The 15,061-nt window shown below is 44.7% G+C and overlaps 1 protein-coding gene across 2 annotated transcripts in view; it reads right to left on the bottom strand.

Annotated features, from left to right (window-relative positions):
- The window catches only part of LOC122661954 (proline-rich protein PRCC), a 60,213-nt gene extending 54,534 nt beyond the window's left edge, over positions 1 to 5,679 (bottom strand). The window contains exons 1-2 of one of the 2 annotated variants that reach the window (XM_043857473.1): positions 5,504 to 5,679; positions 4,560 to 5,371 (exon numbers count right to left, since the gene is read on the bottom strand). In XM_043857473.1, the coding sequence (XP_043713408.1) occupies positions 4,560 to 5,371; positions 5,504 to 5,636 (945 nt within the window). In that variant the 5' untranslated portion in view covers positions 5,637 to 5,679. Of the gene's footprint in view, positions 1 to 4,559 lie in introns of both variants that reach the window. The other variant, XM_043857472.1, reaches the window with a different exon arrangement.
- Positions 5,680 to 15,061: the final 9,382 nt, after the last annotated feature.

The following is a 15,061-nucleotide window of genomic DNA, read 5'->3' as shown; positions in this document are numbered from 1 at the left end:
TCTTCGTCGTAAGATCCTGAAATCCACAAGAGTCCGAGAAAAAGGTTATTGAACAATTATAGGTTTTGATGAACCAATTAATAGCCGAGATTAAAAGAAAGGTCAGGTAAGTAAAGAACCGAAGATAAGGACAAAGATGTAACATGAACAGTGCCAATGCCAATACCAGTCACTTTAGCTAAGGAACCATCAGCTAAAGTAACACTAGATGATGATTTATGAAAGGAAGAGAATATACCTGAGACACCAATCATATGATCTGAAGCCCTTGAATCAATGATCCAGAGATAAGTAGCAATCGAAAGACATGCAGTGGCATTACCTGTCTGAATACAAGTGGCAGTTGAGGCTAGGATGACTGAGAAATCTGAAAATGGGTAAAACGAGAATACTCCTCATCAAACATCTTTACGGTCTTACCCTCAGACTGTGGAGATGTAGAAATAGCACCCTCAGTAGTTGCAGCAGAATTGGCAAACTGTTGTTGTGGTGGTTTGCCATGAAGTTTCCAACAAAAACATTAGATTGTCCTGGGCAACCACAATGGTGACAAGTCTTCACCAAACCACAATTATCAAAAGCAACCTGAGTATCAAAAGTAGGAGGTTTACCAGAACCAGCCCCACGACCACGACCACGACCACCACCACCACCACTATTACCATTACCACCATTACCAACCCCACTATTGGGCCCACGGTTAGGTGGAAAAGAAGCAAGAGCATATGTATCCACTGAAGTAGAACTCTCACGAGAGACATGCAGCACTCGGGAAAATGCTTCTGATAGTATGGCTACTTTGTCACCACCAAGAATTTGAGAACGGATTGAATCAAACTCTTTCCCAAGTCCTCCCAAAAATCCCATAACAGTGAGCTGCTCCCGCTGACTTTGCATTTGTTCCACATTAGAAGCGATAGGAAGTAGAGAATTCAGCTCCTCATACATACTCTTGAAATCACCAAAATATTGGGTCAAAGGGCGACCCTTTCAATCAGACCTATAGAACTCCTGGGTCAAATCAATTAAGATACTCTCACAGCTCCTTGACAGTGTCAATGTGAGTCACTAGATCAACAATTTGGTTCTCCATAGAATTCAGCATCTGTCCCAAGATTTTTGCATCAATAGTATCCCATAATGGGTCATCATCAGGTTTAGTTTTGAACAAATGATGCTGCTGATCATGTCCGGTCAGAACCAACTTAACAATTTTCTTCCATTGTTGAAAGTTGGTAAGCCCCTCCAATTTCTTTTCAGTAATACGATTTGATGTTGAAGATAAAACTTCAATCACCACATTCTTCGAGTGTTCAAACATTATTCACAGCCGACAGATGGAGTAAAGATGCAATAGAAGGTGAAAAATCCAGAAAAAATCGATTCTAAAAAAAACCCTGACCAATATCGATTTTGTCAGAAAACCCTGACAAAAATCGATCTGAAAAGAAGGTTGATCCAAACCAAATTCTGCCTCTGTAGTAGCTTCTGAAATCTTCAACAAGCTCCAAAAACCCTAGCAAATTCAAAAAAGGGAATTCCAAAAGCTCAACAAAAAATCGATTCTCACCTTGGGAGAAATCGATCTCCAAACCCTGACAGGGTGCTGCCGATATTGTTGTTCAAGCTCCAACGCAATCTTCACTCCATCAATCACCCAAAAGCATAAAAAGAGAACTAGTTCTTAATTTAGAACATGAACTAGTCTCTTAAACAATCCCAAAACACAGCATAGGGTGTTGCACCCCTTCAACCGAAAGAGAAGAGATGGCGCAAAGCTTCAATGTACCACGAACACTTCAATCCCAATAGAAGTCTTAAGAAAAGAGAAGAAGATGATCAAGAAGAGCTGTAACAGTGCCTATAGCTCTGATACCTTGTAAATAATGAGAGAAAAATAAAGAGAAGAGAAGAGAAAACCAAGAGAGAGAATTGATTGTGCAACGTGGGAATCACAAACCTTCAATATATAATAATAACTTAGGGCATAACAGTAAAAAGATAAAAAATAAAATAACAAAATACTACCTACTCTACCCTTTCTCTCATCTCGTTATTAGTGCAAGACACTAATACCGAGAGCACCATATCGCCTAACATTGTCATCGGATCAATCTCACCTTTTGGCTGTTCTAGCCAATCACGACCAACTCTGATAATTCTCTTTGAACTTGGAAAGATTCGACATTGAGCTCTGTCATAGTATGAGGACATTTCAAATTCAACAATCACTTGATTGGCAGGCTTGATGAATATCTCGTTTGTCTAGGACAACAAATCCACCACAGATTGTGAAATAATGTTGTCTCGTCGCCTTTCATCAACAAATAATATGGTTGTTCTCCCATTGGGTAAAAGAACTTGGGTCTTAAAAATGAAGGGAGTTAATAGGGCGGAGCCAGGAAGGCGTAGCATATCAGGATCTATCTGGATGAGAATACTAACTTAATAGGGCTATTATGGGGTAGGTTATAAGTTAATAGATAGAGGGATTATGGGTTTCAAGATCTAGTTCAGATCTTGGGACCTATAGGTAATATAAGGGATGGAAGATGAAGAATCAGATCTGATATGGAGGTTACCTTGGATGATGGTGATGATGCTGGTGGTGGTGAAGATGAAGATGGATAGATAGATGTAGAATTGGAGTACCACCAGTCTACCCGCCGTAGGAGTCAACCTTGGCAAATGCTGAGTGACACAAGCATTCAATCTCAAGAGAGAGAGGAATTTTCCACAATGTTCTGGATGCTATAACTGCAACCCACAAATTTCATTATATAGGAGGGGGGAGAAGAAGAGGTTGTTTTGGCCTCTTAGAACTCCAAACAAGAAAAGGAGTTCTGATACATAGATCCTATCTCCCATACATAGAAAACAACACCCAATACATTGAACCCCACCCCTAATACATAGAAACATAAACCATGAAAATTAACTAACTCCTGGAATTCTAAAAGAGACACTAAAAATACTAAAAGTCCTCTCCAGCAGTTGTTCCAAAATAATGGACCTAAGTGGATCAAAAAAAAAAGAACCATATAAATAAACTCAGAAGGCCAGGTCCTGGCCAGCCTATCCGTAAGGTCTGGGCTTGGCTTGGTGCTGGTCTGGGACCAACATGTGGACCAGGTTCTATATTAGAACCTTGTGAGCCAATTTCTCCCTGCATCATTTAAACTGCACAAATTGAAACTGTGCCTTGTCCCCAATTTTGTTGGAGTTCTTAAATTATCAAAACTTTTATAAGGGCATATTTGCATACAACCATGATTACATGACATTTGTTACTCACATAATGTACTTGCTCAAGAGTATTTTTTTAAAATTGGCACAAGATAGATCCATCTTGGAAGCTGTTCTGCCATACATATACAAGATGAAGTCCCATAGTTAATATTTTGTTAGCTGATGAACTGTTTTAATTGATAAGACCAAAGAAGGCATAAATGCGAACTGTTTTAGTTGATAAGACCAAAGAAGGTATAAATGCCATGAACAGAATTATGAACCAAAACATTAGAATCAACAGGCTTTAAGATAAGTAGATAAGTCAGACAAATAAAAAAAAAACACAGTAGTAAAAATTTAGTAAATGTACGAGTGCAAATGAAGAAACAATCAAGATAGTTGACACAACGAAAAATTAGAGTGAATTTGTTTTTCTTTTTTCTTTTTTCTTTTTTTTTTTTTGGGGGGGGGGGGGGGTTGGGGGGTTGTCAAACCTTAGAGTCACCATGTCTGTTATTTTCATTCAGTCAAAACTAAGGAGGGAATTGAGCAGGATTTACTCAAAGAATTAAAACAAGGTGGATAAATTGAAAAGGAGTCCATGGCATATTGTAGTGTCAATGCATTGCATTAAATCCAAAGGCAGATTATAAGGCACCTATAAGAAAAACAATGGCAAATAGAACTGAAAGTTGAGGAACAAATAAACAATTTACCAGGTAAATGAGTCTCTAGCCAACAAATGACGTTGAGATGGATGACTAAAAAGACTAGCAAGGACAGAACAAAATTGAACACATTAAGAGGGACTTTGGAGTAGCAACAAGGGTTTATAAGACAAGGAAAGTCTTTAAAAAAGGGTCCAGACACGAGCAACAAATAAATACACCAGTAAGAAGAACTGATTTGCCGAAAATTGGAGGTATGGAAACAACAAGCACAGGTGGTAACAAAAAGGGGCAAAGATGAAATGGGCCATATAAGCATAAATAGAGTGGAAGGGTGGAACAGGAGTTGTGTAGCCAACCACAAGTATTGTGAATTGAGTTTGCAGAATACAAGGATCTATATTACTGAATGGCTATACTGTGTAATTAGTTCAGTTGGTGATCCTTATTCTTTTAGGAACGATATAATTCTATGTGAAGTATACATTACTAGGAGTACACAGGTATTACAATTCAGTGGCAAAATAAGACCATGAAAGTGAGAGCAAAAAAATTGCAAATCGCTTAGCAGAACTACAAAGAAACAAAAGGTCAAACCAACATGAAGTTCAACACATGGAGCTCAGGAAAAGAAGAATACATAAAGGCCATGTCTGGTACCTGGTAAGAAGGCCCAAAAGCTATCCCAGTCAATTTCACCTGGTCCTCCCTTGGTCTATTTTTTATCAACTCATCCTGCTTCACCTCAACTATTTCTGCAGGTACGTCATTCCGTCCCCTCTTCCCAGGCATGCTCACCACATTTTCAGCTGCCCCTGACATCTCTGGTGTTGGCCACGTCATCTTCACCTTCGCGGATTCATCGACCCGGTTACCCTCATAGGTACCATAGGTCCCATCCTCATAGGTACCGTAGGTCCCATAGCCCGCATAGTTCCCACAAATCTCATAGTCAGAGTTCTCATAAGGATTATTTCCCGGAAGCCAAATCGCAGTTTCAGCTCCTGTAAATGAAGATTCTGAAGAACCATCCATTGCTTCCACCATTGCCACAGATGACCCATCAACCCAATTTCCCTCATGACTCCCCAGGTATCTACTTGTGCCGGTTTCATTCTCCTGCTTGAAACCGTCGGAATTCGATGTGGGTACCTCGGCTTTGACGATAGATCTCCGACCAGAGCCCAGTGACGGAGTACCTGAACCCAGCGAGTTCTTGGGAGCTGGTAGACTGGAAAAGAAAGATTTCAAAGAGGAGATTGGTTCTGAAGACTTGAATTCGTTGGTGGGTTTTCTCTCCTTTTGCTTATCATCCTCATCTTCATCATCGTCGACATCTCGGGACAGCAGAGATTGGTTTATGGGAGGCCTGAATTGAACAACCCTTTTGGGATTGGAATCTGAAGCTGAGGGATTCGTGAGTGCTAATGGGTCTGGGAGGCTAGACTTGGGAGGGGGAAGGGAAGAGAAGATGGAATTAGGTTTGGTGGGTTCAGGATTGGGTTCTAAAGATGAAGGGTTTGTAGGGGTTTGTGGATTTGGGTGGTGAGACTTGGGAGGAGGAAGGGAGGAGAAGAGAGAAGAAAAGGATTTGGGTTGGGGAAGAGAAGAAGAAAGTTTAGGGGGTTCTCTAGAGATGGAGGTTGGTTCGCAAAAATTTGAGGTGGACTTGGAGGAGATTTGCTGCTGTTCTTCTTCGTCGTCTGAAGAAGCATAGTTGGCCAAGAGAGACTCCATTAGAGAGAGAAAAAGAGAACGAGAAAGGGAATGTTGATTTAAGAAACAGCGAGTTGATAGTCATATTTTCAAGTAATTTCTCATCTTCATAGTCATTTTCAGGGTTCATGATGCAAAGCTGGGGTGCCAATCGGTCGGTTCAAGTTAGTTTCGGTCAAATTTTCACTTACACCCCTGTGGAATCACGAAAGTATAATCACACCCCCATTTTAGAATATTCTACGTACCCCTGAGGTTTACAAAAGTTAACACATGCCCTCATTCCATTAGTTTATGACTAACAATGTTAAAAACATGGGGTGAACTGACAAAATTGCCCTTGCAAGAAAAAAAAAATCTGCACCTCATCTTCCCCATCTCCCCCAAATCGATTGTGGAAGATGAGTTGCAGGTATCCTTGAGTCTTGGATGTGCTAGGGTATTGGTTCCGGAAATGGCGCTTTTTAATATTGTTTCAGATCTTTGAGTTACTGAGTTCGTCTCAGTGTGCCATTATCTCTTCCGATTTCAATCCAACACCGCCTCTCCTCCCAATCCACCAGAAGCACCTCCACCATCAATTCCACACCACCCAATCCTCCTCCTTCCCTCAACCCTCAAGCCTTCTTCAAATCCAAATCTCAAACCCTTTATCTTTCTCTTCCTCATCTTCATCCCCATTATAATCTTCACCAACATCAGCAACCCCACCCTCACAATCTCAATCACCAACTGTTGCAATCAACACCACAACATTATCTGTACCCCCATCAAAATCAAACCCACCACAATGCAATCACAAACCCATCAACCAAGACCCTTCTCTCTACTACCCATAAGAGACCCATTATGAACCACACCCCTTTTTCCATCCTCTCCCGCTCACCCACCTTATCTTCACTTCATCACCATAACAACAACCATCTCCACCAATCACCTTATTCTCCTTTGAATTCTTCATCTTCGCTGACTTCACCCTGTCCCTCTCCACTGGAGATATCATTGCCCACTAGGGTTGCTGCCTCCCGCCTCCCCCACGACCTCTGTCACACATCCACCGAATCTATGTCCATCTCCGCCTCCTCATCCTCTTTTCCTTGCCCTCTTTCTAGTTCTTCCTTTTCAACCCTCGCCGTTCATTCCTCCTCAACTTCCTTTCTACTCTCGCTTTCTCTGCCGCTCTTCTTCTCTCCATCAACCCCTGCCCTTCCTTGCCTGCCCTCAATCCATCTACTCCTGACCCGGTCATTCCCTCTAAAGCTCTCCTTTTCCACTGCCTCTCGCCCTCCTCCACCGGTTCTTTGGTCAATTGGGTCGAAGCAGAAATCTGAGAGAAAGGTCCATCACCGCACAACCATACAGTAATGGAGATGTCTATGAGGGTGAATTTTATAAGGGTAAGTGCTCTGGTAGTGGTGTTTATTACTATTACATGAGTAGGAGGTATGAGGGTGACTGGTTCAATGAGAATTATGATGGATATGGTGTGGAGACTTGGGCGAGAGGGAGTCAATATCGAGACCAATGCAAGCAGAGCCTTAGGCATGGGTATGGAGTGTATAGGGTCTACACTGGTGATGTTTATACAGGAACCAAAACCCTAGCACATCCAAGACTCAAGGATACCTGCAACTCATCTTCCCCAATCGATTTGGGGAAGATGAGTTGCAGGTTCTTTTTTTTTTTGCAAGGGAAATTTTGTTAGTTCACCCCATGTTTTTAACATTGTTAGTCATAAACTAACGGAATGGGGGCATGTGTTAACTTTTGTGAACCTCAGGGGGGTATGCAGAATTTTCCAAAACTGGGGAGTGTGATTATACTTTCATGATACCTGAGGGGGTGGTACATGAAAATTTCCCTTTTTTTTTTTGTTGGTAGAAATTGGTCACACCACTTTAAGAACCTAGAATTTTGACCACGTCGTTTAACTAATCGATCCTCATAGGCTGGATTTTGATCTACCTATAATCGGTCAATATAGCAGTGCAATCAGGCTCATTCCAATCAATCGATAATCAAGTTTATACCAACCAGTTCAGTTTTGGATGATTAAACCACCGATTAACCAACACAACCGAGAAACCTTATTCATAGAATTTTGTCTCTCCTCACCTTTAGTCGCTAGTTGATGTAGGACTAAAGCCATGTAAACAGCAAAGCAAGAGAGTATGGAATGTGAAAACTTAGAACAACATTGGTTGGAGAAAGAAAACATCAGAAAGTAGATAGACAATTGAGAGAGGCCACTTAACCGGCCTTTAATCAGTCGGTTTCTATTCTGGCCAGCTTTTGATTGGACCATGTCAGTTTTTTACCAACTGTTTACACCCAGATTTCGCTCTACTCTGTCACGGTCAGGAAGGGGCTCTCGGCCACAGGGCAGCTTGGCCAAGCAAGTTGACCGATAGCATCTTGGCACTTTCAGTCAGAAGTGGTTTCATCGGCCAAGGCGGCGGGCAATTTCTTTGCAGTTTGAACTGAGAAGGAGTGGTCCCCTAAACATGGCACAGTTATGGCCGATAATCAAGGAAACTGTCTCTTGCGGTTATACTTACTATATGAATAAGCAGGGGGAGCAAGGAAGAGGCATCAATCAAACACACAACAAACCTCCAATTTTTACTTATCTTTACTTTCCTTGCATTGTTTTCTTTTACTTTCACGATGGTGTGAACTTAAGGTTTTTTTTGCTTTATGCACCCTTTTGATTTGCACTGTAGATCGTTCACGACAAGTAATCTAAGTGCAATTCTAATCCATTATCTAGGTCATTTGTCTGTTTGTTATCTTTGAGAAGTCCTTGGAATACCGGGGCACAAGTAGAACCCTAGACCGCCACGACTGATCATAGTGTCTTGTTCCATTCCAGCCACACTATGCTGGTTGAAGGATTTTTAGCATAACATTTTTGGCACACCCGGTCGGACGCTCGATAGTGATGGTGGTTGAGACCAGAGCAAGTCAACGTAACAAGGATATCAGTACGGATGAGTCTGACGTCGAAAATGTTGATTAGCTAGTCAAGCAAGGTGAACAACAATTAGACGCTGATGTACCTCCTTTCGTGGCTGCATTGTTGCAAGGGCAGGCCCGCATGGCCGCTAAAACACAAGGGTGCCTGCAATTGGGGATAGAGGACATGAAAGGCATCGTGGCTTCCATGGCCCAGGCTTATAATGGCACCCAGACCCGTTTTGAAGAGTTGGTTATGATGTTTCTGGCCCAACAGCGGCCACCTCAGATTGCCCAACTCTATATCGGTTAGACCCTAGCTGTGCAAGTTGGCAGTGTGGTAGGAAAAGGAGCGGCATGCCAGCGGCTCAGGGAGCTTATCTCGGTGTTTTCAGTCAGGCAAGTAGTTTGTCCAGCCAGTCGGCACGACCAAGTGGCATAGCGTTTAGGACCTCACTCCCCCAGAATGGAGCTATTGCTCCGGCATTGCAGATCGAGAACCCGGTCGTGCCAGTCACCACGGTTGGTCCAACAGCAGGACTCCAAGCAGGAGGAGGAGAGCGCGTTGGGCTTGCGAGTACAATTTTTTATCAAAGGCCAATGGTACCTAGGATGAATCTGCTAGAGCCAGAATGGCCGTATGCTGGTCATTTTCCTCCACCAACCAACGAGGGGCAGGCAGAGGTCCGACCGAGGCAGCCAATGGTTGCAGAGCAGGCTAATCAAGTACTTGTTAAGCAGGAGGATTTGACTCGATTGATCCAAGAGCAGATTAATCCTTTATTTTGGTCTATTACCCGGCCGGTGTATAGAAAGCCTTACCCAGAGCATTATGACCAGTTGGACTTTGGGTATACTCAGAAAATTCCACAGTTTGCCAAGTTCTCGGGAGAAGACAATACGTCTACTGTCGAGCACATAGTGAGGTTTATTACCCAGTGTGGAAGTTTAGGGGCTAACGAAATCATGAAGCTTAGGTTGTTCCCAAATTCCCTGACCGGTTCAACGTTTACTTGGTACATTAACTTACTGGCTGACTCGATCCAAACTTGGCGTGAGATGGAGGATCAGTTTCATACCCAGTTTTATTGGATTGACCCCCTTGTCTCCATACTGGACTTAGCACGCATGTACCAATTGCCCGATGAGTCAGCCATAAAGTTTGTTAATAGATTCAAGTTGGCACGATACAAGTGCACGACTATTTTGTAAGAGCCAGAATATGCTAAGATGGCCTTGGGCGGGCTTTCCTTCAAATTACGAAAGCATTTTCGGTCAGGAGTTCCCAGACCTCGGTCAGCTCGTAGCCCAAGCAACCAGTTACGAGTTGCTCCTCAAGGAGGAGGAAGATCGAAAGGCCTCGACCTCAGGGACTTACTATAAACAACCGGCTTAGGCAATCATGGGGGCCACTACCCCTAGTTCGATTAACTTTTCAGACTTCGAGGTTGATGAGGAATGCGAGGTTAGCATCACCGAGATAGTCTCAGGGAAGCCCTACGTGTGCAAGGCTCTGTCCCCCATGGCCGAGCGCACAGAGGCAAGCCCAACGCCAAAGCTGACTCCGGCTAGGAATTTGGATAGTAGAACTCAATATTCTTACGATATATCCAAGGCCGAGTCGATTTTTGACCACCTTCTTAAGGACAAGCAGATCAAGCTGTCAGAGGGACATCAAATACCTTCGGCCGAAGAGATTAAGGGGAAAAGGTATTGTAAGTGGCACAACTCCTTTACTCATAATACTGATGGTTGTATTATATTGCACATGGCATTGCAGAAAGCTATTAATGATGGACACCTAAAGTTCCCAGACAAGGGAAAAGGCATCATATTGGTCAATGAGAACCCTTTACTACCGGTTAACATGGTGGATGCTGACCTGTCAAAGCTATGCCTACTCAAGAGGAAAGAGCCGTTAGTCACGTTGAAGCATCTCCAGCATTTGTCTGAGGAGAAGAAGAAAGGGGTTGACCCAGAGGTCATTGAACTGTTACCAGACCAGCGCTTCCAATGGGGGATTTATGTGCACTACAAGAAGTTATATAAGAATAAGCCTCAGGCAGAGTCGAGCGCTCCTTCAGTGGATTATCAACCAGGTAGCCGAGAGGAGAAGCTTGCACGCGCTGCAGAGCCTGCTAGACAAGTCAAGCCAACGCATCCTGCCATGGGGTCTGACCACGGATGGTCAAGAGAGCCCCTACGACAGCTAGAGACGAGGTCAGAAAGACGGTTCATTGGAGAGGGTCTAGACCGTCAGTTAATTGGCAGACCGAAAAGAAGACCATGACTGCGGCCATCTGCCAAGGATCGAGTGGCAAGACCATCAGTGTTGGCGCCAACGCGCCTACAATCTGTCGTTACCATACTAGAGCAGGGAGTGCGAGAGGGTTCACCAAGAGGGTTCTCCACACCCTATCCACCCAGGATGGTGATTCCCCGATCGAGGGTCGAGAGGGACTATCATTAGAATGTGGCAAGACATCCAAAGTTCCCTTTCGACCAAGGGAGAAGGATGACTAGAACCCAGAAACGCAAATGGCAGAGGCAGCAAGCCACGACGTGTCGCCAGCTTAAGGGGCCGCCTGACCGAGTAGACGTTCTCCCAACCAGGGAGGAGCGGAGGCGCCAGGTACGCAGGCTCCCGAGGGAAAGGGATGTCCGTGGGGAGACCTCACTTTTGATGGGCCACCCCAAGGCCGGCAAAGGAGGCAACCAATAGATGGTCAAGCCCCCTTTAAAGGGGAAGGAGAAGATGTTGACTGGGACGAAGCCTGCAGCCATAGGCAAAGGATCTTAAGCGAGTTTCGAGGTAGATCAGCAGCTGGTCTCGGGTTTTCTTGCCACAGTAGAGGAGGAAAAGGGGTTGACCAAGTCAGAGTCCTCTTTTCCCGAGAAAGGAACATCCAACTATTTAGAGTAGGAGTATACCAACAATTCTGAGCTTCAACGGTACATCCAGACTATGATGATCGATATGATCCCGGTGAAGACCCCAGTCCTGTTTAAGGCCCATACCAACATGGTTTATTTTCTACCATGGATGTACCAGTCAAGTTGTGAGGTCGGGATGTTGTTGATGAGGAGTTTGAGGAGGAAGATGGCGGTCCTATGATCATGGGTGTTGACCCCAAGAGTGTGGTTGAAAGCCCCGTCCCTCAAGGGTTGTTGATGATCGGCATGATTGACTTGGGGACAACGGCCAAGGGGCAACAGTCCACCCAATTGAGTGCGAGTTTCGAGAAGCCTAGCAAAGAGATGACATAGCATCTGAAACCTTTATACATCAATGTCCAGATGAATGGGAAGTCGATCTCACGAGTTTTGGTCGATAACGGAGCTGCGGTTAACATACTCCCCTTAAGGATGATGAAGCGTTTAGGCCATGACAAGACCGAACTCCTATTGGCAGACATCTCAGTCACTAACTTTTTGGGCGGAGCTTCCAAACCCAAAGGGATACTCCTGATTGATCTTAGGATTGGGGGCAAGGAATCCTTAACCACCTTCTTTGTTATGGATGTTGATGCCAATTATAATGCTTTGCTGGGACGAGATTGGATCCACGCCAATAGTTGCATCCCATCGTCTCTCCATCAGTTGTTAGTCTTTTGGAATGACAAAGGAAAGATCAAGTGGGTAAGTGCTGATAGTAGGCCTTTCCTTGTCAACACGAACCACGCGGAGGCCAAGCTCTATGGTGGAGAGATTACCCCCATTACGTTCATCGGCCAGGACGAGGATGGAAGATCGATGGCAATGGCAATGGCCTCGATAGTGGCTAAAGACACTAAACAGTTGAGCTACGCCCTTTCTGGGCTCCTTAGGCCGTCAGATGTCGACGGGCCTACATTGAGTACAGTAAAGTTTGATGGATAGAAGGTCCAAGAAGGAAGGCGTAGCGATAGATATAATAAAGAGGCTGGATCTCTACAGTCTGGAACAACGTTTGATGCCGGCTCAGGCTCATATGGCCGAGTGTTCTACAAACGGTGCAGACCAGGGGCCGAGGATTGGAGTTGAAACATCTCCGGCTGGCGCCACCCAAGATGGAGGAGACATTGGCCGAAGTCCAAGATCTACTCCAGGAGATTGATTTAGACTCTGGGGATGTCAAGAGGCCAACATTTGTTAGTGGCCTGCTTACTCTAGGGTTCCGGGCGTCAATTGTAAACTTGTTAATGGAATATAAAGATTGTTTTGCTTGGGACTATACCAAATTGCCTAGTTTAGACCGGAGTCTTGTTGAGCATCGTTTACCTATCTTGAAAGGGTGTAAACTGGTCAAACAACTCCCTAGGCGCATGGCGACAGAGGTTATGGCAAATATTAAGGACAAGATTGAGAGGCTTCTTAAGGCAGGGTTTATTTGGCCAACTCGCTATGTCCAGTGGTTGGCGAATGTCATCCCCGTCCTTAAGAAGAACAAAAAGTTAAGAGTCTGTATTGACTTCTGAGACCTGAATGCTGTGACCCCCAAGGACGAGTATCCAATGACGATGGCGGACATGCTGGTCAATTCGGCCGTAAAGCATCAGATCTTGTCATTCATGGATGGGCATGCAAGGTACAATCAAATCTTTATCACCGAGGAGGACGTGTCCAAAACGACCTTTAGATGCCCTGGAGCTATTGGGAAGTTTGAGTGGGTCGTGATGCCCTTCGGCTTGAAGAACGCTGTGGCCACATACCAAAGGGGAATGAACCTCATTTTCCATGACATGATTGGCCATTTCTTAGAGGTGTACATTGATGATGTCATGGCCAAGTCCATAAGTCAGGAGGAGCACCTCCGGAGATCCTTTAAGCGGATGAGGCACCACGACCTCAAGATGAATCCCCTTAAATGCGCTTTCAGGGTGTCAGCAGGAAATTTCCTTGGTTTCCTTGTTCACCAAAAAGGAATTGAGGTCGATAAGAATAAAACCAAGGCAATAATGCAGACGCCGGCTCCTAGGAATAAGAAGGAACTTCAAAAGTTTTTGGGACAGATCAACTTCCTTAGGAGGTTTATCTCCAACTTTGTTGGTCGAGTTAGGACTTTCTCTTCATTGTTACGGCTTCGGTTAAACAATGAGTTCCACTGGGGGGCTGAGCACCAGTAGGCTTTTGAAGAGGTAAAGCGTTATTTGACCGAACCCCCTGTACTGATGCCACCACGAAAGGGGGTGCCGCTCAAGCTGTATGTCTCGGCCTCAAATGAGTCGATTGGTAGTCTACTTGCTCAAGACAATGAGGCTGGTTTTGAGCAAGCTTTTTATTACTTAAGCCGCGCTTTGACCGATATGGAAAGGAAGTACGTGCCCATCGAGAAGCTTTGCTTGGCATTGTATGTCGCCTGTACAAAACTCATGTATTACTTACTGCCCACGTCAATGTTGGTCCTTTGTCAAACATATGTTATTAAGTATCTAGACCGATTATAAGGGCGTAGATAGAAAAATGGATGCTGGCCTTAATGGAGTTCTCACTCCAATATGTACCTCAGAAATCGGTCAAAGGTTAGGCTTTAGCTGACTTCCTCGCTGTGCATCCCCCACTCGAGCTAGGGGAGGCAGACATGAGCGAAGGGGTGAGCGCCATTGCGCAGACACCCTGACAATTATTCTTTGATGGATCCAGGACTATTGCCTCAGCAGGGGCAAGGATAGTACTGGTATCCCCCGTCGGTGTTGAGACCCATCTCACCTTCTAGAACATCAGGCTGAGTATGAGGTCTTGATAATTGGCCTCAGGACCCTCAACGCGATGGGAGCCCAGAATGTCAAAGTCATTGGTGACTCCCAGTTAGTCATCAGGCATCTAGCCAAGGAGTACCGCTGTGAGAGTCAGACCTTGCTCCCATACTTGTCTCTAGCTCAGTAGTGTTTGGGCAAGTTTGATGACAGCACGGTCAAGCATGTCCCACGAGCAAAGAATAGTGTGGCGAACGGCCTGGCCCAAGCCACTTCAAGTGTTTCATTCTCAAGGGGAGAGGTGGAGAAGGTGTTCATCATCCAGAGGAAGACTTTCTCTTCCATCCTGGAGGAAGAAACGTTTAAGGTGGGGAATTTGGATGAGGTTCGGCCAGATTGGATTTCCCTGGTCATTCATTACCTCCAGAATCCTAATGCTAAAGTAGACCGAAAGACGAGGTATCATGCATTGAATTATTTCCTGCTTGGAGAAGAATTTTTTAAACGAGGTCAGGATGATCTCCTACTCAAGTGCTTAGGATTGGATGAGTCTATGCTCGTCATGGCCGAAGTGCACGAGGGGATTTGTGGTTCCCACCAAGCTAGAATTAAAATGAGGTGGCTGCTTAGGCGCCATGGCTATTATTGGTCGACCATCTTGCAGGACTACATCAAATATGCAAAAGGGCGCCAGGCTTGTCAAAGGCATGCACCCATGCAAGGAGTGCTTGCGGCACAGCTTCATCCCATTGTCAAGCCTTGGCCGTTCAGAGGGTGGGCACTCAATCTGATTGGGAAGGTTACTCCCCCATCAGC

The sequence above is a fragment of the Telopea speciosissima genome, chromosome 5 (genome assembly GCF_018873765.1).
Source record: "Telopea speciosissima isolate NSW1024214 ecotype Mountain lineage chromosome 5, Tspe_v1, whole genome shotgun sequence".
Classification (NCBI taxonomy): Eukaryota; Viridiplantae; Streptophyta; class Magnoliopsida; order Proteales; family Proteaceae; genus Telopea; species Telopea speciosissima.
This window is presented reverse-complemented; position numbering and strand designations above follow the sequence as displayed.